Source organism: Spermophilus citellus (genome assembly GCF_964194105.1).
Source record: "Spermophilus citellus genome assembly, chromosome: 9".
In the NCBI taxonomy this organism is placed as follows: domain Eukaryota; kingdom Metazoa; phylum Chordata; class Mammalia; order Rodentia; family Sciuridae; genus Spermophilus; species Spermophilus citellus.
Window position 1 is genome coordinate 17,228,102 of NC_138191.1, and position 25,604 is coordinate 17,253,705.

Below are 25,604 nucleotides of genomic sequence, written 5' to 3' on the forward strand. Positions count from 1 at the left end.
GCCTTTGCAGCTGGTCATTCCAGCTTCGGGAGACTTTGGTGTTAACCACCGCGTTCCTGCCGAGGGTTGTCAGGAGATGTCCCTTGGCAGCCTTCTACTAGGAGTTTAACCCGTCCCGCCGCCGCCCGGATGGGACCGCCGGAGTTCTGTGAGAGGCGGGACGGAGGCCGGGAGCGAAGGCGGGGTGGGGAGGGCGGGGGTGCGGCCGGCGGCTCACGGGACCTGGCCCCTGAGGCGAGTGCTGTGCGGAGGGGTTACCTCCTCTGGCTTTGACAAGAATGAGCGTGGTACTTCTTTCCGGACTATTGGTTAGGTTCTCAGCCGAGGCGCTGTCAGGGTCATTGTGGTGATTAGAAGAGGGTACACAGACCCGGACCGTGCTGCGGTAGCCAAGAAGGTGTGCGTCCTGGGATGCAGACAGAATTGGGCGTCCGGGAGCTCTGCGGGTTATAGGTCCAAAGTCTAGTCGGTCTCGTCGTCCCTGTGTGCTGGGCGTTCCACCACGTGAGAGCTGCTCAGGTTAAGAGTGGATAGACGCTGAGCCCAGGATGTTGAGTTGTCTAGGTCCACGCAATCCCTAAGTGACATTGGTCTGGCTTTGTGTTTCCGCTCTCTGGCCATTTGAGAGGGAAGTGACCAGGGCTGGTTCCTCCTTGTTTGCTGACTGAGGCTTTGGTGCTCTGTTGCCAGGTGAAAATTAGTTTTTCTCTTGGTCAGTTCTGCCCATTTTTATTCATGTGCTGCATAGAAGTTGTAGAAATTAACTCTGACATCTATAGCTGTGCAAGATGAAATCCAACACATAATATACTAAAGTAAGCCCCCGCCATCGCTTATTGAACAAGAAGATATCTATAATCAACCTGGAAATTGAACTTTTATATGATTGTCTTCGTGTTTTTAAGAAAATTAAAGCAGTAAGAATACATGAGATGACATTGGATACTGGATCGCCATAGAAATGGGTGTTTTGAAACAAGATTTATGTGAATTATATGAATGAGAAGGCAGGAAATGGTGGCATTAGACTTATTTTAAGAAGTCTGTAAGGAGAGCTCAGATGGATGTATATTGTTAATATCGCCTATAGATGCTACACATTCTTATTGTGGCAAAATATGTGCTTCAGTAACAAACTACTTAGTTTAAATTCTACCTAAAGATACCCCTTGGATTATCTGACCCTGAGGAAGCTATTTTACAACTGTGTAAATTGCAGATAATATTAATGATAAATAATTTATTTTTCTGTAGACATGCAAGTTCTCTCCTGTCTCTTAGAGGTTCATTGGATATTTTGCCTCCTTTTGCATATTCATTTCAGTATTACTAATTTGTTAATGGATCTAATTCTGATATTCACTTTATCTGCTATCAGTCTAGCTGCCTTTTGAAGCAAATAAAATCTTGAATATGTGTCCATTTTGATATTTAAAAGAGTCATGATTTGGGCTGGGGATGTGGCTCAAGCCATAGCGCACTTGCCTGGCATGCGCAGGGCACTGGGTTCGATCCTCAGCACCACATAAAAATAAAATAAAGATGTTGTGTCCACCGGAAACTGAAAAATAAATATTAAAAATTCTCTCTCTCAAAAAAAATAAGAGTCATTGTGCTGGGCACAATGGTTCATGCCTATACTCGGAACAGCTCTGGAGCCTGAGACAGGAAGATCTCCAGTTAAAAGCCAGCCTCAACAAAAAGCAAGATGCTAAGCAACTCACCAAGACCCTGTCTCTAAATAAAATACAAAATAGGGCTGGGGGTGTGGCTAGGTGGTCAAGTGCCACTGAGTTCAGTCCCTGGTACCAAAAACAAAAAGAAAGAAAGAAAAAAGAAAAAAAGTTCTCTTACCATTAAAAATTAAGGGAAAGGGGTAACTACAGAAGAAAGAGTTTTAGTAAGAATGATATCAGAACAGCTGTGAGTGCTAAAATAACAGATCTTATAAAATTCCTTTACACTACATCCGTGTTATAACCCTACTTTCATATTCAAATTTTGAATTGCTCAATGTATTAATACTTACAATTGAAACATGACATGATTTGTTTGATATGGGCAGAGCTGACCAAGAGAAAAACTAATTTTCACCTGGCAACAGAGCACCAAAGCCTCAGTCAGCAAACAAGGAGGAGCGGAAAGTGGTGCTGCTAATTCACTAATAGGACATGTGCTTTTGGCATTTTTTTTTAATGATGGTGTTTTGAAATGGGCCCACTGATGGGACTTAGAAATGTTTTGTTGTATTTATTGTTGACACATTTGACTAGTTAGTTTTTATATGAGCAACTTAAAAAATGTTCCTTCTGTTTGCATAAAATGATTCTCAAGTACAATAGATTTAGTGCTGGGATAGAGGTGGTCTGTACAAATATCCTAATATACCCTGAATTTGTAAATATTGAAATACAAAGACATAAAGAATAGTAATCTTGTAATTTATGCAAAACCATTGAAATAAGTCTGGTAATTATTGAAGGTCAGGTGTATGGACCAACTCTCTTTGTTCTTTTATCCACACTTGTCTAATCAATGTAAGTATTTTGAATGACAAATAAATAGAAGTTCTCATTTTTCTCTTCAATGCCATTTTCTTTTTGTCTAGAAAAATATCAGGTTTTTGAGACAGTGATCAGGATATTCTGCGTGATTCTGTCCCATCTTTTTTTTCCCTACTCATTCTTTAACTGTAAACTCTTAATTTCTCTAGCCAACTCAGTTATTCATATAAGACAATAATTAGAGAACTTCTTAAACTAAAAGATGACAGGATTTGGGCAGGGGAGAAAGAGCTGCAGTGTAATGAGAACTGTTTACACTGGATCATTTTAAATATAAAGAACAGGTAGTATACATAATGCTCTTTATATTTAAATTCTTTCTGTTCCACTAAGATACAAAGAAAGTATGGCTAGGGAAATAGATCTGATCCATTCTGGAATCTTCTGATTTTTGTCTTATGTAGACTTTTTGGTCTGAGGACATTAATATGCTTCAGAAACCTGTTCTATTAACGCTTAGTGTTTGTTTATGAACTTGTTCAAACAACAGAATTGATCATTTGATTTTCACCAGAAAATCTTGCTCCCCATTAATGTTATCCAAAATTCTGGCTGTAGCTGGAGATTATTGTGGTCTTTCCCTGCTCCCTCCCTCACCCGAGCACTGTTTGCATTCTTTTCTATCACTGGAATTTTTAATCTGAGAACTCTCTCAAATTTATTTGCGGATCTGTGATTGTATGAGTTCTCAAAAACATATTTTGGGGGTAAAAGGGTCTTCATGTTTCATGTGGTTCGGGGTCTATGGCCTTGAGAATGTTAAGAACTACTTAGGAACTACTGTTCCTAAGTCAGATTTTGCTGCCTACTTTGGGTTTGCTACTCTTTTTGCTTCATTGCTACTGTGTGTGTGGGGGGGGAGGGGAATGGGAAGTTTAAATCTTTTTTTTTTTTTTTTAATGAGAAAGATCAATTTCTGCTAGGAGATGGTGCTTCAAAAGAATTCAAACTTTGTTATTGCTGTGGGTATATACGTGACTGCATGATCAATGTAATTCTGCAACCTGTACACTCAGAAAAATGAGAAATTATATCCCATCTGATTCAAATGTATGATAGGTCAAGATCATTGTACTGTCATGTGTAACTAATTAAAACAAATTAAAAAATCAATACCCATAAAAAAAGAATTTAAACTTTGTTAAATACTATGACATAAATGTAATGGCCTTTCCATAAATTCCATTAAATTTTGCCCTATAGTGAGAACTATGAGCATTATATTACTCATTTAAGACTCATTGTCTTGTGGGTCACAAGGACTTTTAAGAACTGAGAGGAAAATCCAACAAATTGTACTAACAAACTATGATTGGAGATATAAGAGAACTATTCGTGTATATCAAAGAAGATAATAGAAGTTCAAGAAGGGAAGTGATCAATTGTAAATGTGACTAAAATTTGATTAACTCTTGGCTTTGACTTTTGTGAAGTTATTGTTGACCTTGAAAGAGCAATTTTAACATTTCTGGAGAGTGGAAACAAAACTAAAATACGTTGAATAAATAGGAGAAAAGAGCACAGTAGTAAAAATTACTCTTAAGAAGTTAATGGGTAGCCTAGGTGGTGGTACACATCTGTGATACCAGTGACTGGGGAGGCTGAGACAGGAGGATAGTAAGTTCAAAGCCAGCTTCATCAACTTTGTGAGACCTTGTCTTAAAAAATAAAAAGGGCTGAAGAAGTAGCTCAGTGGTAGAGCACCCCTTGGTTTCTTTCTCAGAACTACACACACACCAGAAAAAAAGAAAGAAAGGAAGGAAGGAAGGAAAGAAAGAAAAAGTTATACATACATATATTTTTAAAAGTGGTGAAAAATAGCACTTTGCTCTGAAAAAGAAATGGAATAGTTTTTGAGAATAAGAGGACGAGAGGAAGGAGAGATGTTATGAAGGAAAGCCAGGTGTGATGGTGCATGCCAGTAATCCCAGTGGCTCAGGAGGCTAAGGCAGGAGGATTGCAAATTCAAAGCCAGCTTCAGCAATTTAGGGAGACTTTGTCTCTAAATAAAATATGAAAAGGTCTGGAGATGTGGCTCAATAGTTGAATGTTCCTGGGTTCAATCCCCAGTACCACCACCACCACCAATAACAACAACAATAAAAAGAGATGTTATGAAGGGAGAATTGATGTTATTACATTCTTTTAAAGAAGAACTAATCAAGTTAATGGAGTAAATGCTTAAGGCCATCAGACTGGCTTAAACATGCAGAATATACACTAAAGTTACTTAAACTAAAAAGTTTTTTCTCAGCAAGAGAAACAATAAGAGAGGTAAATAGGGAGCCTACATCATGGGAACAAATTTTTACTCCTCACACTTCAGATAGAGCCCTAATATCCAGAGTATACAAAGAACTCAAAAAATTAAACAATAAGATAACAAATAACCCAGTCAACAAATGGGCCAAGGACCTGAACAGACACTTCTCAGTGGAGGACATACAATCAATCAACAAGTACATGAAAAAATGCTCACCATCTCTAGCAGTCAGAGAAATGCAAATCAAAACCACCCTAAGGTACCATCTCACTCCAGTAAGATTGGCAGGTAACTTGAACTATGAACATCAGAAAAAACAAAGAGCATTGAGAATAACATGGATTTTAATATTAATCTGTCCTTCTCTTCAGTCCTCATGTTCTCAAAAATATTTGGATCTCAAGGTCTTGTTATGTTTATGTTTACTAGTTATGTTTTCTGTTTATGTTTCTTGAACCTCTAGGTCTTACTGCCCTCACTGTGAAATTCCTACTTCATAGATTTTCTGCAAGGATTAAAGAACATATTTGTAACATGTCTAATACTCTATGACTTACTGTACCTGTCACAGTGGTCTTTTTGTGCTTCTTTAGTGTCTATTTTCCACCTTAAGGCTTCTAGGTTTACTTTGACATCTGTGTGTAAAACCCTCCTATTTTTGATATTGTCACTTTCAGGAACACACATTCTCTGCTTCTCCAATCTAAATTAGCTGACTTCTGGGAAGTTATTGTTGAAAGAGCAATTTATCATTTGGGGGGAGCAGAAGCAAAACTGCAATAGCTTGAATAAATAGAAGAAAACGACAAAATGTGTAATTGTTCTTACTATAGCACATTTTCACATACTTTAATTGTGTATTTATTTCTGTGATTATATGTTTTTTTGATTTTTTTTCTTTTTTTGTGCCTCTGTCTTTTCTACTGACAAAAACCCAGCACCTAACAGTGCCTGAATAGTGAATGCTGGGACATAGTGTGGGACATAGTAAGTAAATAAGCATTTATTATCCTCTGCTTCACTGTGTAACTCTATGTCAGGAATTCAGAAATGCATAGTTGCATGGTTTTGATTCAGTGTTTTCCTTAAGGTCTAGTGAAAATGACAGCAGGAGTTAAAGTCATTTTAAGTCCAGCTGAGTCTGGAGGATCTACTTCCACCATGGTTCATTTATATGTTTCTCAGTTGATGCTGGTTATTGGCAGGAACTCTCAATTTCTTCCCAGGTTGACACTCCCATGTGCTGCATTGACGTCCTGATGTCATGGGGCCTAGCTTTTTCAGAGCTAACAGTTTAAGAGAACAAGGTAGAAGCTGCAAAATCTTCTGTAACTCATACTTGGAAGTCACACACTGTTGTTTCTGCAGTGTCCTTGTGTTTATGTAGACTAGCCCTGTTGTGGAAGGCAGGAGCACAGGGGCATGAATACCAGGAGCCAGGTTCATTGAAGGACATCCTAGAGACTGTCTACCACTGATGCTGTGTGGAATTACAGGGAGTAGGACCAGGAATGATTAAGACAATTGCTGAATAGTGTTGATGGATGATCTGGCTTATGTAGGAAAACATTTGCTTTGGCAGCAGTCAGTACTGCTGATTACATGATTTTTTTTCCCCCTTCGTGGCACAGGAACAGAATCAGGGAAAACAGATGTTGGATTTATCTAGGAATTAACAAGTCATTACAATGGAAAGTCATGACATTGAAATATGGAAAAATATGTCTAAATTCAGCAATTTGTGTTTGTTTTGTTTGGTGCCTCGTAGAGTCTTTGTCAAAAGCATGTGCTTTTAGAGATGTAACTTCATCTTAACTCTGGTGCAGGAAACTTACATTGGCTCTGAGAAAGTTATAACCAGTAACTTTTGGTGTGCTTTGCTTTGTGCCTGTTGCTCTGCTGTATGATTTTGACACAGATTATCTCATTTAATCATCACAACCCAAGGAGTTAATTAACCTTATTTTAAGAATAAATTCTGGGTACAATCAAGAATAACACAAATATTAAAGTCCTGGATGCAAACTCAGGCCATCTGATATCAGAACCTGAGCTTTTACGTTATATTTTCCTACCTCTGCTTCACTATGTAATTGAATGTGGAGATACTCAACTTAAAATACTACAGAAGCTGGATTTAGATTGTGCATACAATGTTATTTTACCTATCACAGAAACAGAAACTACATCAAAATTTGAGAGATTTCTTCCATCTCTAATATTTTAGTACTTTTCAAATATTCTATAAACAGGTTCTACTTGGAAAGAAAGGTTATTTTAAAGAAGCAATTCCATCCTGAAGGTTGATATTCAAGTTTGTAAACTGAAAACTGTGTTTAATGGGATTTTTTAATATTATGGTTACAAACTTTCAGCACATGTCCTGGTCATCAAAAGTTTGCATATTTTTTGAAATTTTGAATTTCAGCAAGGACTCATTCCCTTGAGATTGGAGCAGTTCAACTATGATAAGTGAGTGTAGTCTCCTTTTGTCCAGTTTTAGTTCAGTTCAGTTTGTGCATATAAAGTTTGAATACTTGTAGCTAGATCAGCAAAATTTGGTTGCCTCTGGCTGAGTAGATGGACTGAACACCAACTTCTAGATAAAATAAGTTTCTTTATATCAAAATAATTTGAAAGATGTATTTAGTATCAAACAAAAAATAGTCTCAGATTTACTATAGTATAATCTACAAAAAATTGCAACTACATAAATGATCACACTTCCTATACCATAATGTTGATATGGAATTAGCATATTGCACTAACTTTCCAGTTTGTATCCCATGTCTCAGCAACAAACACCACCGAATTAACTTGGAAAGGGCACATTTGTTTTCCCAGATTCAGACAACAAACATTGGGATCATACTGAAAAACTTTTTTAAAATGTTGTGCCTTATAAAAAGTCTTTACTTTGAAGGGTAAAAGACACATCACAGACACATCCACTTTTCTCCCCCTCAGTATCTGTGTGCTCTAGTGTATGTTCATGTTACCAGCAACCTCCAACTTGCTAGACCCACTAATCAGTTCTTGGTCCTATTGCTCAACCTTTTAGTAGTATTTAACTCTAGCTGATCTTCCTCCAGTACTCCTCCTTGGAATGCTTGCTTCACTTAGCCTTGGGCTACCAAACTTTTTCTGGTTTTCCTTTCTTTCTCTTTTTTTTCTCTGTCTCACTTTCTGACTTGTTTTCCTTTTAATTTCTAAATTTTGCTAGATAAAATAAGTTTCTTTATATCAAAATAATTTCAAATATGTATTTAGTATCAAACAAAAATAGTCTCAAATTTACCATAGCATAATCTATGGTGTAATTGAATGGAATTAGTCTTAAGAGCTCTTTTTCCCTATTTGAATTTACTCTGTAGTCAATCTCATTTTGTTCCTTCAGCTTTATATACCATTGCATATGCTTAGGCTTCCAGATTTATACCTTTAGCTCAACCTCTTCTCTGACCTCTAGCCTTATACAGTTAATTGGATGTTTGACATAAACACTTGACCACATAATGAGAATCTCAAACTTAACAAGTCCAAAAACACTTAAAGTGCCAGGCACAGCAGTGAATGTATGTAATCTCAACAACTCCAGAGGCTGAGGCAGGAGTATCCCAATTTTGAGACAAGCCTTGGCATCTTAGCAAAATCCCATCTTAAAAAACCAAAAAAAGGTGGGCTAGGGATGTGGCTCAAGCGGTAGCGCTCTCGCCTGGCATACGTGAGGCCCGGGTTCGATCCTCAGCACCACATACAAACAAAGATGTTGTGTCTGCCGAAAACTAAAAAATAAATATTAAAATTCTCTCTCTCTCTCTCTCCCCCCCTCTTCTCTCTAAAATATATATATTTTATAGAAAAACAAAAAAGGCTAGGGATGTGGCTTAGTGGTAGAACTCTTCAGATTCAATCCCCAGTATCATCAAAAAGGGGAAAAGAAAAAAGGTGGGGGTTAGTGGGGAGTCACTTGGTTAGCACTCTACTCGGCAACTTTTTCTTGTCTTCTCTGAAAACAGTATTATCATCCACACAGTTGATGCAACAGATATCTAGGAGTTATCTTTGATTCTGCTCTCCTCTCCCTCACTTCTACCTTCATTTAGCAAGTCTTGTTGGCTCTACCTTCAAATGACATTCCAAGTCTAGCATTATTCATGTCTGCCACTTCACCTAGATTACTGCAGTTGTTTTCTACTTGGCCTCTATTTCTACTTTCTACTTTTCCCCTCTTATTTCATTGTAACTAGAGTAATCTTTTCAAATATTATTTATTCTTAGTAATTATCTTGATTATCCACCAAAGGCTTCCTCTCATATTTAGGATGTCTTAAAATTCTTACCACAGTTTACAGACTATCATCTGATCTTTTCCTCTCCCACCAACCTCTTCACTTACCTCTCATTAACTCACTTTTCTACACTAGCCAAACTGACCTCCTGGCTCTTCCTGGAATACAGCGCACTCCTACCTGCCCTGTCAGCTTTTGTACTTGCTATTTTCTGTACCTGAGACACTCTGCAGAGCTTCATATGGCTTATTCTCTCATATTAATTCTCTGTTCAGATATCATCTTTTCTTTCACAAAGCTTATTACATCCAGTCATTCTGTTAGATACCTGTTTTTTTTTTCTTTTTTCTTTCTTTTAATAAATATTTAATGAAATACAAATAGAATATAAGGTACAATAGACCTACTTGTTTCTTTATCATCTCTCATCTCTTTTCCACTGAAACAAGCTCCCTAAGGGCAGGGACTTTTCTCTTATTCACCAGTGTATCCCCAGTGTCTGAAATAGTACCTAACACATAACAGATGTATACAAAGATTATTGCATGAATCAATCAACCATTTTACTGAAACAGCTGTCAGACTTAATAACAAGTTAAATATCTTTCTCTGGCAGAATCTCCCATGACCTCTCTCCAGTACTTGATACTTTTGTAACCCCCACCTTTAATACTGTATGTCTATACAGCCAACCCTCTCCCACATCACTGTGTTATACATCATATCCTATAAATTGTCAAATACTGCTCATTCTTCCTTTGCATATTGCCTTTTAAATCCATGCCTCCTCTATCTTCTTTGCTGCCTAGTTGAAACCTTTGTTATCTTACTACTTCATTATAGAAACCTCCCAGCATGTCATTTTAAATATGTCTTCCACATTATTGTCAGGCTAACCTCTTTAAAAGTATACATATTATTTATCTTGGTATTTCTTGTAGCATCTAGCACTTTTTAAAAAATAATAAGCACTCAGTGAATGTAGAATGAATAGTTCTGTTTCTGGAAAGTAGAACTTGTAGGCCATATAATTATTTTTAATGGCTATAATTCTTTCATTCCTGTTTTTAGAAAAACGGTAGCAATTCTTTGTTGACCATTAAGTGACTATAATTACATCATGTATTATTACAGCAGTTCATAGTAGAGTTTTGTGTTCAGACTTAGTAGAATTAAAGTAATATCTTCTCTATTAAAATGATTCTTTCTTTTCTCTTAAGCTGAAGTCTCCAGGGAATATTGAATCGCTGAGGAATCTGGGAAAAGACAAGCCGAAGTTCCCATTCCATGGATCCTTTGGGAGCACCTTCCCAGTTTGTGGATGTGGATACACTACTAAGTTGGGGTGACTCATATGAAGATGAATTAAATTCTTCTGATATTACAGCTGAAACATTTCAGGAAGATAGTATTAGGTCACCTTTTCTTTATAATAAGAATATCAATGGAAAAGTGGTTCTTTGGTAATTCTTTGATTATATCATATTATACTGTGATTAATACTTTCTCATAATTTCTTCTAAACTCCTTTTAAGTAAGCTCTAGAATTAAAGTATTGCCTTACATATACATATACAGCTTTATTGATAAAATTGATGTATAATAAACTGCACATATTTAAAGTTTACAGTCAGGCATGGTGGTACACATCTATAATCCCAGTGGCTTGGGAGGCTGAGGCAGGAGGATCATGAGTTCAAAGCCAGCCTCAGCAATATGAAGCACTAAGCAATTCAGTGAGACCCTATCTCTAAATAAAATACAGAACAGGGCTGGGGGTGTGGCTCAGTGGTTAGGTGCCCCCTCATTTCAATCCCTAGTACCCAAAGATAAATAAACACATAAATAAAGTTTACAGTTTAATAAGTTTTGACATGTGCATCTGTGAAAATATCACCACAATTAAGATAGCAGATATACCCATCAACTTAAGAAGTTGTTTTTTTGTTCCTTTGTAATCATGCCCATCCCTGTCTGTACACCCTTGCATAGTTAGTGATCTTCCTATCATATTTTAGTTTGCATGTTCTAGAGTTTTGTATAAATGTAACCATGTGTTTTTTGAACTGACTTCTTTCATTCAGCATAATTATTTTTAAGTTTAGGTAGGTCGGCACATATATTAGTATTAGTTAATTGCTTTAAAAAACCTTTATTGAAACACAATTCAATGCCATATAATTCACCAATTTAAATTACATAATCTAGTGATTTTTAGTATATTTATGGAGTTGTACCACCTTCATTTAGATAGTTTTTTATTAGCCCAAAGCACTCTTTCAATATCTGAATTTTAAGCAACCACTGATTTATTCTCTACTTATTTTGGACATTTGATAAAGGTGGAATCAATATAATAAGATGTGGGCTTTTTTGTGACTTAGCATACTGTTTTCAATGTAGTACAAATTAGTACCTCATTTCTTTTTTGTGGCTGAATAATATTGCATTGTATGGCTATACATTTTTTATTAATTTTGGTTAAATTCCAGTTAATTTTTTGAGCCATCCATTTCTTTTTTAATTTTGTTCAGTTTGTGGGCTAGCAAAAACATTTTTGAAAAGTGAGCAAAGATAGAATGTTTCAAGATAATAAGAAACTAGATCTCTTAAGCTCCCTCTTCTTCCCCCTTTTGCTTTTTTATTTCCTCAGGAAAGGAGATGTAGCATTACTGAACTGTACAGCCATTGTGAATACCAGCAATGAAAGTCTTACAGATAAGAATCCTGTGTCAGAAAGTATCTTCATGCTTGCAGGGCCTGATTTGAAGGAGGACCTACAGAAACTTAAAGGTGAGTGATGAGTGAATTGTCTAAGGCATAGTATTGCTTATAAGGAAACATTTATTTTTATTTCCCTCTATCTTGAAGCGTGTTTTGTGTTTAAATGAGAAAATTTTATAGAACTAAATAAAAAGCTTTTGAAAGTCTCAAAATACATTAAGCAGGACCCAGAGATTTTACTACCAGTCAAATTTCTCTGTCTTGTCAGTGAATTTTTAAATGATAATCACTATAGCTAATTAGATCTTTGGTAGCAGTTTCCTGGTTATATATTTTCTTGCATTGATGGTTCTTATAAAACAACTATCCTGAACTGAAAATTTTTTTATCATTATTTGATATCAATAAAGAAATTCTTTTTTTCTTTTATACCAGGGATTGAAACCAGGGGTACTTAACCACTGAGTCACATCCCAGCTCTTTGTTATATTTTATTGTGAGACAGTCTCACTAAGTTTCTTAGGGCCTCGCTAAGTTGCTGAAGCTAGCTTTGAACTTATGATCCTCCTGCTTCAGTCTCCTGAGTCACTGGGATTACAGATGTATGCCACAATGCCCAGCTGAAAATTTCTTACATACATTTTAGATATAGAGCATAGAGCATTACATTTCCAAAATGAAAATTTACTTAGTGATAAAATCAAAGTCTATGGCAAGAGCACATATATTCTCAATTAATTTGTATTTGATGCTTTTGTTTTTACTGGAACATGCTTCTGTAAATATTTCTTTGGAAACAGGAATAGGAGTAGCTGTATTTTTTCAGAAACTCATTTGACCTTGTTTGCATTAATTTCTTTTGGGGCGGGCAAGGGAATACCAGGGATTGAACTCAGGAGCACTCAACCACTAGACCACATCCTCAGCCCTATTTTGTATTTTATTTAGAGACAGGGTCTCAAGGAGTTGCTTAGTGCCTCACCATTGCTGAAGCTGCCTTTGAACTCACAATCCTCCTGCCTCGGCTTCCTGAGCAGCTGGGATTATAGGCATGCTCCATGACACCTGAACTGCATTAATTTTTTTAATTGCCAGCCTAAAAGCCCTTCTTTAAAAAATATTACTTGAGTCCAACTTGAATACTATGAAATTCTGTCTACCCATTTTATAAAAAGTGTTTTTGAAATACAGCAATAATTATTAAAATGTAAACAGCAAATCCTACCTATATAAAATCTTGCTTTCCTTGATGTCTATCCTTTAACAGTGACAACTGTTTTTTGATACAGTAACAATATTAGAATTTGAACAGGATTTCTTATAATGTTGGTTCCATGAAAAAAGTAATTTTTAAAAAAAGTAATTGTATTATCTGATTAAGAAACTGAATTTTAACTGTGACTGCAGAGGATGAAAAAATATCTTAATTAAATGATGAAACACAATGTCATAAAGAACATGTAGAAATTAGAAAGGATATTAAAGATAATATGTTCTTGGCTAAAAGTAACAGAAGCTGATCTGGAATAATTCCTAGCAATATGTGTGTGTACACATACACTTAGAACTAGACTTACAGATAATAAAGAAAATGAGAAAAGTTAATATAGTTACAATATTTAATTTATTGTTCAGGTATACAAATAAAGCCTCAATATTCAAATGAGTGCGTTTGGGAGTCTTTAAGCTGGCATTCATATGATAACTCTGCCCTTTATTGCATGACTTAAGACCAATTACTTCACTGCTAAGTCTGAATTTTCTCATTTCTAAAATAGGGATAATAATAGTAGTTTCTGCCTCATACAGCAAGAGCTTAATTAATATTTGGGAGTGTAAAAATTAACATCATGAAGACTAAATGAAATAATGGATGTTAAAGGCTAGGCGTGTACATCCTAAATGTTCAACAAGTATCATTGTTCCTGTTGGCTGTTAGGTCTCAATTGACTTGTTTAATAAATCAGTGCAAACAAATGATTATAGAATATAACTCAACCAAAATTTGTAGATGAGAGAAAACATCAGTAGATTAACCCATTTATGAAATCAGATCCTCATGATCCAGTCACTTCCCAAAAGCCCCATCACTGAACATTAATTACTACACTGGGGACCAAGCTTTCAACACATGAACCTTGGTCCTTACATTTTGATCCTTACATTTGTGCATTTTGATGCTTACAAATGTGCACTTACCTTTTACCTCAGTAGGACATTCTAGATCCTAACTATAACATATTGCTTCATATATGAGCTAGAATTTGGAGAGAAACAAGTGAAATTGAAAAGTCACAGCTAATCTTTAATACTCAGATACTCAACTTGTCATTGTACCACTGTTCCTCAGCACTACATAGACAAGGACAGCATGCTGGGCAGAGTTATGGCCCCAGGTAAAGTTATTTAGTGGATTTATATTTATTTTACAAGAATTAAGAATACTTTCAGGACTGTGTTTTAAATGTTTATAGTGATGTTTAAAATTCAAGCTTTAGGATTAGAAAAAAATGGGACTAGAAAGAAAAAGTGAAAGCTGGGGAAGCAGTGTAGCAGGACTTACCATAATTCAGGGTCCAGAGTTTCTGCTAACAATTATTTAAGAAGGAAAAGTGTGATTCCAAGCCAGAATATTCATGACTCTTAAAACATCTCTTTCTGAACTCTGATCTGAGATTTCCAGGACTGACTCACCAAACTGAGTGTTCCAGTGTTTCCATGCTTGCTTGCTATTTTTTAAACAAAATAATACATTCCTATTACTTATTTTAATTATAATTTTCTAGTTATGCAAATAGTATTATGTAAATTGTATGCATACAAGCTAAAAATAACTAAAATCTCCACATTTACACCAACAGAGATAACCTCACTAACACTTTAGTGCAGATCCTTCTAGGTTTTTCTACATGTAGGTGTAGGTGTATACATACCATGTATTTAGTAACCAAAGTAAAATGATTTTATGTATACTATTCTCAGAATAAGAATTATGTACAATTCATCTTCTTCAGCAAATGAATTTCACCTTTTAATTTCAGAAATTTCTAAATGATCAAAAAATGTCCTCTGCAGCTGTTTTTAATCCAGAGCCAAACTAGTATTCAGTACAGCACCACATATTGCATCTTTTTGTTATGCCCATTAATTTGTATGTGTGTGTTTAATTCAACAGTCCCCTTTTTATGTCACTGACTTGTTGAGTGAACTGGGCCAATTGTTTTCCAAAATATCCTGCCTTTTAGATTTGTCAGATTTACTTGAGGTATCACTTAGATTGTATATTCTATAAATTGAAATTCATATCTAATGGAGTCAAGCATTGATGTTGTGTTGTGTACTTAATGTTGGATGATATTAGAAGACATGTAAATCCTGATTGACCTGTTAATGATCCTTCACTAATACTAAAATTGCTATCTGGATTGGGGTGATAGCAGTTTGATCCTTACATTTGTCCACTTACCTTTTACCTGGGTTACTGAAAACTAGTGGACAAAGGACAGTTTAATCTTTCACTTCCACAATAAGAAGTCAACTGGTAATGAAATAAAATCAACACTGTAGTTTCTACATGCACCTGGAAACATAGATAAATATCATAAGGCACTTAAAAGGTTGAAAGTATTTATCCCTGGAAAATAGGAATTGAGATAGGCAAGGGCAGGGCAGATGTGGCCTTTAGACTCTACGATTATTCATTTCCCCATCATATAATCACCTGTTGGTTTTAGTACCAAATTGATAATTTTTGTCTGAATCAATACTTCTTATTAAGCCCATGAAGTTTTGTTTTCAATCATTTCATCCATGTTTCTACCTGGTATTCTATAAAGTAGAGCTTTTCCTCACTAACCAGTATTATTTGATTACTCTTGACTTACAATTTGTGTTAAAGAGGATAAATGCTTGGTTCTTTTAATTATCAATTTGAAAAATAAAGTATTGGTTCAATAACCACTTCAAATGATGACAAATGAGTTTTTTCTGGCTTTATCTTAAATTTTGAGTATCATTTTATGCCAATAGCTTTTCATTGATCAACATATTTAGTTTTAAAAGTCAGTGAAGTTTGTGTTCTGTGTGAACAAAAGCCACTCATTTGCTCTACCCTTGCCTATCTCAATTCCTATTCCCCAGGGATAAATACTTCCAACCCTTTAAATGCCTTATGTTATTTACCTTCTAATTGTCTGTTAAAACCACAGTGTTGATTTATTTCATTATCAGTGGGTTTCTCATTGTGGAAGTAAACGATTAAACTGTCCCTTTTCGTGCCCCCTTTTATGTATACATATAATACAGATTCTCTTCCCCATTACCACCATCTTACCAAATTTTAATGTACACAGTTGTTCAGAACTGATTAGAAAACAGATTAGTATTCTTTTTATACAACTTCTTTTTCCTTTAGGTTATTAATGGATTGATTTTTATGTAAATAATTGTTGTTTATTATTTTAGTTACTTATTATTTATTATTATTGAGCCACCGACTGAACCCCAAATATTCAATACAAGCAGAAACCTCCTCTCAATAAAGTCAAACACTTGAATTTTTCTTTCAGTTCATTTTTGTCTTGACAGGGTCCTTTTTTGAACCCTCCATTCTCCCCTCTCCTCTTTAAACTGCTCTCTATCCCTGCTCCATGCTTACTGTCCTGGAACTGTTTTTACCCTCATCCTAGGAAATCCTTTCTTCTGTTCAATGGATTGAATCCTTCATTTCCTAGATCTCTTGCCCTTTCCTACTTTAATGCACTCCTTCATTTTTGTTAGTAAGTCTGCCAGATTTCTGAGAAGATTGCAATAGGGCAGAATTGCTGAGATCTACCTTCAGACTTAATTGGTAATTTGGCTGGAAATAGAATTCTAATTCGGAAATTATTTTCCTGAATTTTGAAGACATTTACTCTCTTGTTTTCTATTTTGGCTATTTCTGTTCAGAAATCTTATATGATATTTCTGATTCTTTGTATGTTATCAGTTTCTTTCTGAAAGCTCTGTGATCTCATCTTTATTTTTGACATGCTGAAATTTTACAGTGATGTGCCTTCATTTGGTTTGGGTATTCAGTGGGTTCTTTAAGTTTAAAATGTCATGTCTTTTGGTTCTGAGAAATATCTGCTTTATTTCTTTATTAATTTCTTCTGTGCTCTGTTCACTGAAGAAATCCTGTTAGATGTTATTTCTTATTTTATCTTCTAGTTTTATTATATCCGTTATTCCATATTTTCTTTTTGTTAATTCCTGAATAATTCCCTGAACTTCACTTTTAGCTTTTTCTGTTATCACAGTTTTCACTTGCTATAAAAGTTAAATCAATCCTATCTCATATTTTCTGATATTCTTTTTTTATAGGATTCTGTTTTTGATTTAGACATACTGTATCTTCCTTTACCTCTCTGAAAGTAGTATTCATGGAATCAAGATTTAGGGGTTGTTATTTTAAGTTTCCTTTCCTGCTTTATGAATTTCTTGGGCATTACTTTGTTTTGTACCCCTTCTGTTTTACTTAGAGGTTGTCCTCACTTCTTTGTTGACCTATCAAAGGCTAAAGGCTAACTAAAAGGCTAATGGGAAGTTTTTGTGCAAGAACGTCTTAATGTGTTCAAGCTGGTTTAACAAAGTATCACAGATGGATGACTCATAAACGGCAGATATTTATTTTTCACCATTTCTAGAGGCTGAAGATCTGAGTTCAGGGTGCCGGCAATTCAGGCTCTGGTGGAGAGCTCTTCTGTATTGAGATTGCGGACTTCTCTTTGCATCTTCATGTGATGAAAAGAGGAAGCAAGATCTCTGAATACTTTTAAGGATACAAATTTTATTTATGAGGGTTCGACCCTCATGATCACATCTAATTACCTCCCAAAGACTTCATACTGTCACATTAGGGGATAGGGTTTCAACATATGAGTTTTGAGGGTATAGTAGCATTGAGTATCACAGTGGACAATGATTATTTTTAAGGAATCTTGAAGCAAATGATAGAGCAGAAGCCATATGGTTTTATTGGGGTACATTCTTCAATTATCACAATCTCTGAGTCCTTTAGGTTAGGCCTCATAATTTCCCAGAAAAGAATGCTCAAGGGATTACAAGCCTGAGTGTTAACTTTTAGAAAACAGGGGCAGAGGCCTTGACATTTTACTAATAAGTATTACACTTTACATTTCCTCTTTTTAACTGTGCTTGAGGTTCTGGAACCCGGAAACTCTCTAGTTTAGCATCTCCAGAGAATAAACTCTCTCCCTGCTGCCATGTTGGTAACGAAATCATTGCCTTGCTGTTCTGTTGGAGGAGAGGGTTTTTGGAGATTTTACTGATTTTATGCAAACCTCCAACCCTAATGTCTTTTTGGTCCCACTTCAATGCATAGTCTATAGAAGTATGTAGGGTCTCCTCCTTCTGAACCTTTCTACTGTTCTCTGGTAATAACAAGACTAGTAATAGCTACTGCATGCATGCACTTGAAATATATTAACTCAATCCTGTGAAATACTACTAATATCTCCCTTAAATAAGAAATGATGAGTCAAGCACCTGCTCACTGTTAACAATAGAAACATCATGGACTCAAGATTTAAATCACAGCAATCTATGTAGAATCCAATACTGCTTTTCTGTATAGATCTGCTTTGCTTCATGTTGGTTACCCCATTATTAGGTTTCTCTATGTAAGTCAGTCAGTCCTTCCTAGTCTATTGACTCTGCCCTTTAAAAATTTTTTTTATTTATATTTTAGACAGTGGAATGCATTACAATTCTTATTATTAGAGCACAAATTTTCATATCTCTGGTTGTATACAAAGTATATTCACACCAATTTGTGTCTTTATACATGTACTTTGGATAATAATGTCCATCACATTCCACCATCATTTCTAAACCCATGCCCCCTCCCTTTCCCTCCCATGCCTCTGCCCTATCTAGAGTTCATTTGTTCCTCCCTTGCTCCCTGTCCCTATCCCACTATGAATCAGCCTCCTTATATCAGAGAAAACATTTGGTTTTTGGGATTGGCTAATTTCACTTAGTATTGTCTTCTCTAACTCCATCCATTTACCTGCAAATGCCATGATTTTATTCTCTTTTATTGCTAAATAATATTCCATTATGTATGTATGCCACATTTTTTTAATCCATTCATCTATTGAAGGACATCTAAGTTGGTTCCACAGTTTAGATATTGTGAATTGTGCTGCTATAAACATTGATGTGAGTGTGTCCCTGTAGTATGCTGTTTTTAAGTCCTTTGAGTATAGACCAAGGAGAGGGATAGCTGGGTCAAATGGTGGTTTCATTTCCAGATCTCCAAGGAATCTCCATACTGCTTTCCATATTGGCTGCATCAATTTGCATTCCCACCAGCAGTGTATGAGTGTACCTTTTCCCCCACATCCTCGCCAACACTTATTGTTGTTGGTCTTCATAATAGCTGCCATTCTAATTGGAGTGAGATGGTATCTTAGAGTAGTTTTGATTTTTATTTCTCCAATTGCTAGCGATGATGAACATTTTTTTTCATATATTTGTTGATTGATTGTATATCCCCTTCTGAGAAGTGTCTCTTCAGGTCCTTGGCCCATTTATTGGTTGGGTTATTTGGTTTTTCGGTGTTTACCCTTTTGAGTTCTTTATATAGCCTAGAGATTAGTGCTCTACCTGATGTGTGAGAGATAAAGATTTGCTCCCAAGATGTAGGCCCTCTATTCACCTCACAGAATGTCTCTTTTGCTGAGAAGAAACTTTTTAATTTGAGTCCATCCCATTTATTGATTCTTGATTTTAATTCTTGCACCAAAGGAGTCTTATTAAGGAAGTTGGGGCCTAATCCCACATGATGGAGATTAGGGCCTACTTTTTCTTCTATTAGATGCAGGGTCTCTGGTTGTATTTCTAAGTCCTTGATCCATTTTGAGTTGAGTTTTGTGCATGGTGAGATTTTATTGCATATGGATTCTCAGTTTTCCCAGCACCATTTGTTGAATAGGCTATCTTTTCTCCAATGCATGTTTTTGGCACCTTTGTCTAATATAAGATAATTGTAATTTTTTGGGTTAGTCTCTCTGTCCTCTATTCTGTACCATTGGTCTACCAGCCTATTTTGGTGCCAATACCATGCTGTTTTTGTTATTATTGCTTAAAATTTTGATGATGCTTCTCTGCTTCATGTTCTCTCCATTTCCTTGGTGTTTATACTTATTGTATTACTTCACTGTCAGAAGGAACAGAGGTAAATGCTTATTTTTGATCTACATTTTTGACTGAAACTTCTCAAAGTTCTTGTTACTTTCTCTGTTTTATGCTTTGGTTTATTGTTTTCCCTAATACCTCCTGACTTAAGTATATTTCCATTGTTCCCAGGTTGCCGAACAGGCGAAGCAAAATTGACAAAAGGATTTAATCTAGCTGCCCGGTTCATCATTCACACAGTGGGACCTAAGTACAAGAGCCGCTATCGCACAGCAGCTGAGAGTTCCCTGTACAGCTGCTACAGAAATGTACTTCAGCTGGCAAAGTATAGTCTACTCATTTCCTGGACATAGCATGCCATGCAGTTTTAAAAGCCGTGGATTTGAAAATGAACCTAATTATCGAAATCAAACTTTGAAGGACTTTGATAATTTAGGAGGACTTGAAGATAGATCTTTTGAAACAGCAGGATAAATGGGGCAAATTTGAGTGACTTGGGAATTTAACCTATTCCCATTTTATTCAGTCTGTACTTGAATTGTGTAGCCCCCAAAGAGAGTGATTAAATTATATATTATTGAATAGTACAATTGGGTTAATTATTACAGTAAATTTGTGAGAAGGTAGGAAAGAAGAAATTGATTTGCATTTTGAAATTAGTTATGAATTGTAACGTATTATAAATGCTTGTAATGCAACTTTTGTGTTTTCTGTTTGATTGCAGAGAGCAGTCAATGTCTTCTGTTGGATTCTGTGTCATCAATTCTGCAAAACGAGGTTATCCTTTAGAGGATGCAACACACATAGCACTTCGTGAGTAATATTGGATACTCTACATAAATCAAGTCTTAAAATATTTTTATCACTGTTTAACTAGTTACAGCCAAAGAAGTTTAGTTGATTAAATGATCGTGGCACCCTAGAAGGAAGTTTTTATTGACAGGTTATGGAGTTCTCAATTTATTTTCTCAGTAACATTTTTATCCATTTGAATAAAAGCCCAGAAAACTCACTTATTAAATTCAAAAGTGACACCAAATTAGGAAATATGACTGATGCTTTGGGTTTGAATCAGATTCAGAATAATCTTAACAGGCAGGCTGCAACAATGAATTCAAAATACTTCATATTTGTATATCACTTTGCAATTTAAACAGTAGCTTTTGATTGTGCTTTGAAATATAAAACCCTGCATTTAGATTTAAAAGAGAATGGATCCCACCAGGCATAGTGGCGCATACCTGTAATCCCAGCAGCTTGGGAGGCTGAGACAGGAGGATTATGATTTCAAAGCCAGGTTCAGCAAAAGCGAGGCTCTGAGCAACTCATTGAGACCCTGTCTGTAAATAAAATACAAAATAGGGCTGGGAATGTGGATCAGTGGTTGTGTGACCCTGAGTTCAATTCCCTGTAAGCCCCACCACCACCTCCAAAAAAAGAAAGAAAGAAAGAATGGGTCCAATCAATATGAGCCAAAATGTAATACATATGCTATAAAAATATTGTGTTGGCCTCGGGTATAGCTCAATGGTAATACCAGAGCTTGAGATGAAACTAAATTCTCTGTTTCTGGTAGTGGTTAGGGTCTGCTTATGCTGCATACAGGCCTGGGCAGCTGAGAAAGTCTGGTTTAGTGTTAGCAGCTAATCAAGGCAGAGGATGCCACCAGTGTCAGCTCCAAGGGTCACAGCTGGTAAAACCAAATTCTTCTCCACTACTATTGAATGGTGTATATTAGCTCTTTAATGGCAGGCTCTGCCTTTTAGTGTTGTAGCAGATGCCAGGAGCTCACCACCAGTTTCTTCTTTCCAGTTTCTTGTGTCACACATTCTAAAAATGAAATCCACAGACAAGGAAGAGTGGATGTAAAATACTAGGATTTATTCAAGTGAGAAGAAAAGACACAGCTCTCACAGATCAAAAAGGAACCCAATAGGGGTTGCAACTTTGGTGTGCTTCTCTAGGGTTTTATATAGCTGTTGGGTCAACACTATTAATCCAAATTTATGCTAATCAGGTTTTGAAAAAGTACCAGTGCTAAAGGTCAAAATTTGTGGTAATTGGGTCTTAGAAAGTATCAACCCTATCTATTAGCCTTTGAGTAACTTTCCTGCAATCTTACTTTGGGTCTACCCCACTTTTGATTTACTGGCATTCATCAGACAGGGTTCATCTGGCCATGCTGACTTGTCAGGCTCCATGTGGCCACAGCCAGTGTGGCTTTTTGGAGGGAATTGGTGGAGAGATGTGCACCTTGGGGAGTCATGTTGACTGAGACAAAACTTGTATTCAGTGGTAGAATGCTTGCTTACTCATGGGATGTAAGACCCTAAGTTTAGTCCATATGCACAAAATACACTGTTTAGCTCCATAGAGTCCATGGTCTTACTGTATTATATGCAGGTTCAGATCACATCTCAAGTTCACTCCTGAATGTCATAGCTCCTGAGACACTGACAAACTAGAGGACAAATAGCTTGAAACCTTAGTGGTATTCTCCTTTTAGGGAATGTGATATCTGTCTTCAAATACCCGAAGAGTTCTCAATGCGCACATATTCTGTGCTATATTTTTTGAGCAATAGTTCTTGGGAGTATGGGGTATATCATAAACTACATTGTGCATCCAGTGAAAGAACTCTGTGGACCCTTTATCCAGAAGAATGTGTATAAGCATAGTATTTACAAGCTATTTCAGGAAGTTTACAGATCCTCATAAGGATTGCACAAGAATGCCTGTGATAGAAAGCAAGATCTAAGACCAAGTTGCAAGGACAGGGGATTTTGGTCCCATTTCAGATAGAACTATCTGTAACTGAAAAGTATTTTAGTGACTTTCTTGTCACTGAAAACATGCATGCAGAAGATTCATGATATTTTAGAAAACAATCTTATTTGGGAAAGAAGCTAAATGATCTTTAAGACCCCTTTTATTTCTAGAATTTTAAAATGAGGAGCTCAAAGTCTTATATCCACCACCAAAGCCAAAAAATTATATATATATACACACACACATATATATAAAACACACACACACATATGTACACACGCGCACACACATACATATATATATGCACACACACGCACATATATACATACACCTTCAGTATCAAATTATTATCATATGACCTAAACCTATTATTATTATATAACCTAAAACGTGAAGTGAGACTTGTTCAGTCTTAAATAGTTTTATTTAATTACAAGCTGTTTTAAAAATTAAAATCAACACTGCTCAATGATTTTGTGGTAAATCATATTTTATAATTTTATTTTATATACGTTATATTGGAGTATGCTCCTTGAGTGGTAGGGATATTATCTTTTCATCTTTTTATTTCCAGAGTTTATAAATCTTTGTAGCTACAATGCATCTTTCCTGGGAATTTGTCAAGAATGCTTGACATGGTACTTGCTCAAGAAATATGTATTTTTAAGAGGAGCAAATAAAAAGTCTGTTTCATTTTCTTAACAACCAACCCTATGTTTTAAGTAGATGGTATCATTGTACTAACAAAAGGGACTCAAATTTATCATGTTCTCAGGACCAGGCAGACTTAGAACATATGTCCAGGCTTTCTGACTCCCTCGTCTATTAACCTGCCTGTTTGACTAGACTCTGAGTTAGAATTGCTTCATTGGAAGACCACATGTTACAACCTGCATGTTCTGTAAGTGGTGCCTTACAAAAGCGAAAATCCCTTTGATATCATTGTTTCTGGCAAGGTTTTTGGCAGGCTTGGTATTCTTTGATTTGACTTAACCCTTGCTTCCTTATTGCACAGTTGATTTTACTTTGCATTTTTAATCAAAGTAATCCTAAGGCCAGAGTTTAAAGAGGCAGCATCTTTTAGAAAATGCTTTAAATAGGGAGTTGAGAATATTGTGGATTTTTTTTTTTTTTTGGTACTGGGGATTGAACTCAGGGGCACTTAACTAATGAGCCACATCCCTAGCCCTTTTCAATTTTTGATTTTTGAACAGGATCTTGCTAAGTTGCTTAGGGCTCACTAAGTTGCTGAGGCTGGCTTTGAACTTGGGATTCTCCCTCCTCAGCCTCCAGAGCCATTGGGATTACAGGCATGTGCTTTACGTGTTCAACTCTAGCTCTGTGTTCCGAGGTAAATCACTGTTCCAAGCTGACTATAAGAAAGTCAACTTTGAGAGTAACTGGTAATGGCAGATAAGGTCAATAGCAGATATTAAGGGACTTGTATTGAAGCAGTTTTTAGAAATTTAATTGACAAAGAGAAAATGTGCAGCTCTTAAAGTAAGCAAGTTAATTTATATTATAAGGTCCATTTGGCTCGTTACATCTTTAATCCAATAAAATAACTACTGCATCTCTTTTTTTAAAAATCTGTACAAATGCAGATAAGGTGCCCTTTGCTTGAATACTTTCTTAAGCATTTGAAAAGCAAATGATTTGTGTACTTTTGTAGCATGTATTGGCCAAGAACAAACTTAATAATATAACTCTCATTTTCTTAGTATAGAAAGCTTTCTTATTTATTAAATTGTTTGCAAAATTTATTTCATCTTAGGTTTCGTCAAACCTAAGTAATATCTTCTTCATAGATAAATGAATACTATCTTTTCTTTTTTTAATTTTTTTTTTTAGTTGTAGATGGACACAATTCCTTTGTTTTATTTATTTATTTTTATGTGGTGCTAAGGATCGAACCCAGTGCCTCATAATGCTAGGCAAGCGCTCTTATCACTGAGCCACAACCTTTTTATCTTTCATAGTTCATGTGCAGTTCTTCTTTAAAAAAAAAAAAAGAAAGAAAGAAAAAAAACCTAACAAAATATTCACATCGAAATAAATTTATCAGGCTGTTTATTCATTCAACAAAATTGGAGTGCCTACTGCATACTAGGCTCTGTACTTTACACAAGAATGTATAGGGGTAAGAAAAAAGATGGTGTTTGTTCTTATTGTGTTTTTGTGCTGGAAATTTTAATGCCTCAGATGTCATTCTCATCAGTTAAAGGATCTTCACTAAATGCTAAGCTTCACTAAATGATTGGTTGCAGAGAATAGTGCACAGATGAAACTTTGAAAGAAATAATAGACTGACACTTAGTACTAAAAACTGAGAGTCATGAGATCATTCCTTTCTCACCTTTTGAAGGATTACTTTTCTAAATGAACTCTGGGAATTCAGTTTGCTTACTATTTGGTATTATGCTTTGTCTTCCAAAGAAAATACCACAGTTATGTACTGAGGAACTATTATGTGTGAATATTAAAACTTGGTGTTAAAGTAAATAGGAGAAAAGAAAATCTCTTTTTGCAAATTCATTTTTTAAGAAAAAAGCATTACAGAAGAATAAAGAAAAGAAAAATAAATTTGTTACTTAAAAGATAGCCATAGGACTGGGCTTGTACATAGCTTGGTGGAAGTGTGCTGACTTAGCATGTGTGAGGCACTGGGTTTGATTCTCAGCATCAAATACAAATAAATAAAAATAAAGATTCATCAATAACTAAAAAATATTTTTAAAAAGGAGAGCGAGATCCATAAATATTTGTTCAATCTTTTAATAAATGGGCCTGCTC

At 35.7% G+C, this 25,604-nt stretch overlaps 1 protein-coding gene across 1 annotated transcript in view; it reads left to right on the forward strand.

Annotated features, from left to right (window-relative positions):
• The first annotated feature begins 9 nt into the window (after nucleotides 1-9).
• GDAP2 (ganglioside induced differentiation associated protein 2) overlaps nucleotides 10-25,604 on the forward strand; it is a 72,538-nt gene continuing 46,943 nt past the window's right edge. Inside the window, exons 1-5 of the mRNA XM_081305555.1 lie at nucleotides 10-148; nucleotides 10,340-10,582; nucleotides 11,773-11,912; nucleotides 20,214-20,367; nucleotides 20,767-20,855. Of these exons, the coding sequence (XP_081161681.1) occupies nucleotides 10,407-10,582; nucleotides 11,773-11,912; nucleotides 20,214-20,367; nucleotides 20,767-20,855 (559 nt within the window). The 5' untranslated portion in view covers nucleotides 10-148; nucleotides 10,340-10,406. The remainder of the gene's footprint in view (nucleotides 149-10,339; nucleotides 10,583-11,772; nucleotides 11,913-20,213; nucleotides 20,368-20,766; nucleotides 20,856-25,604) is intronic.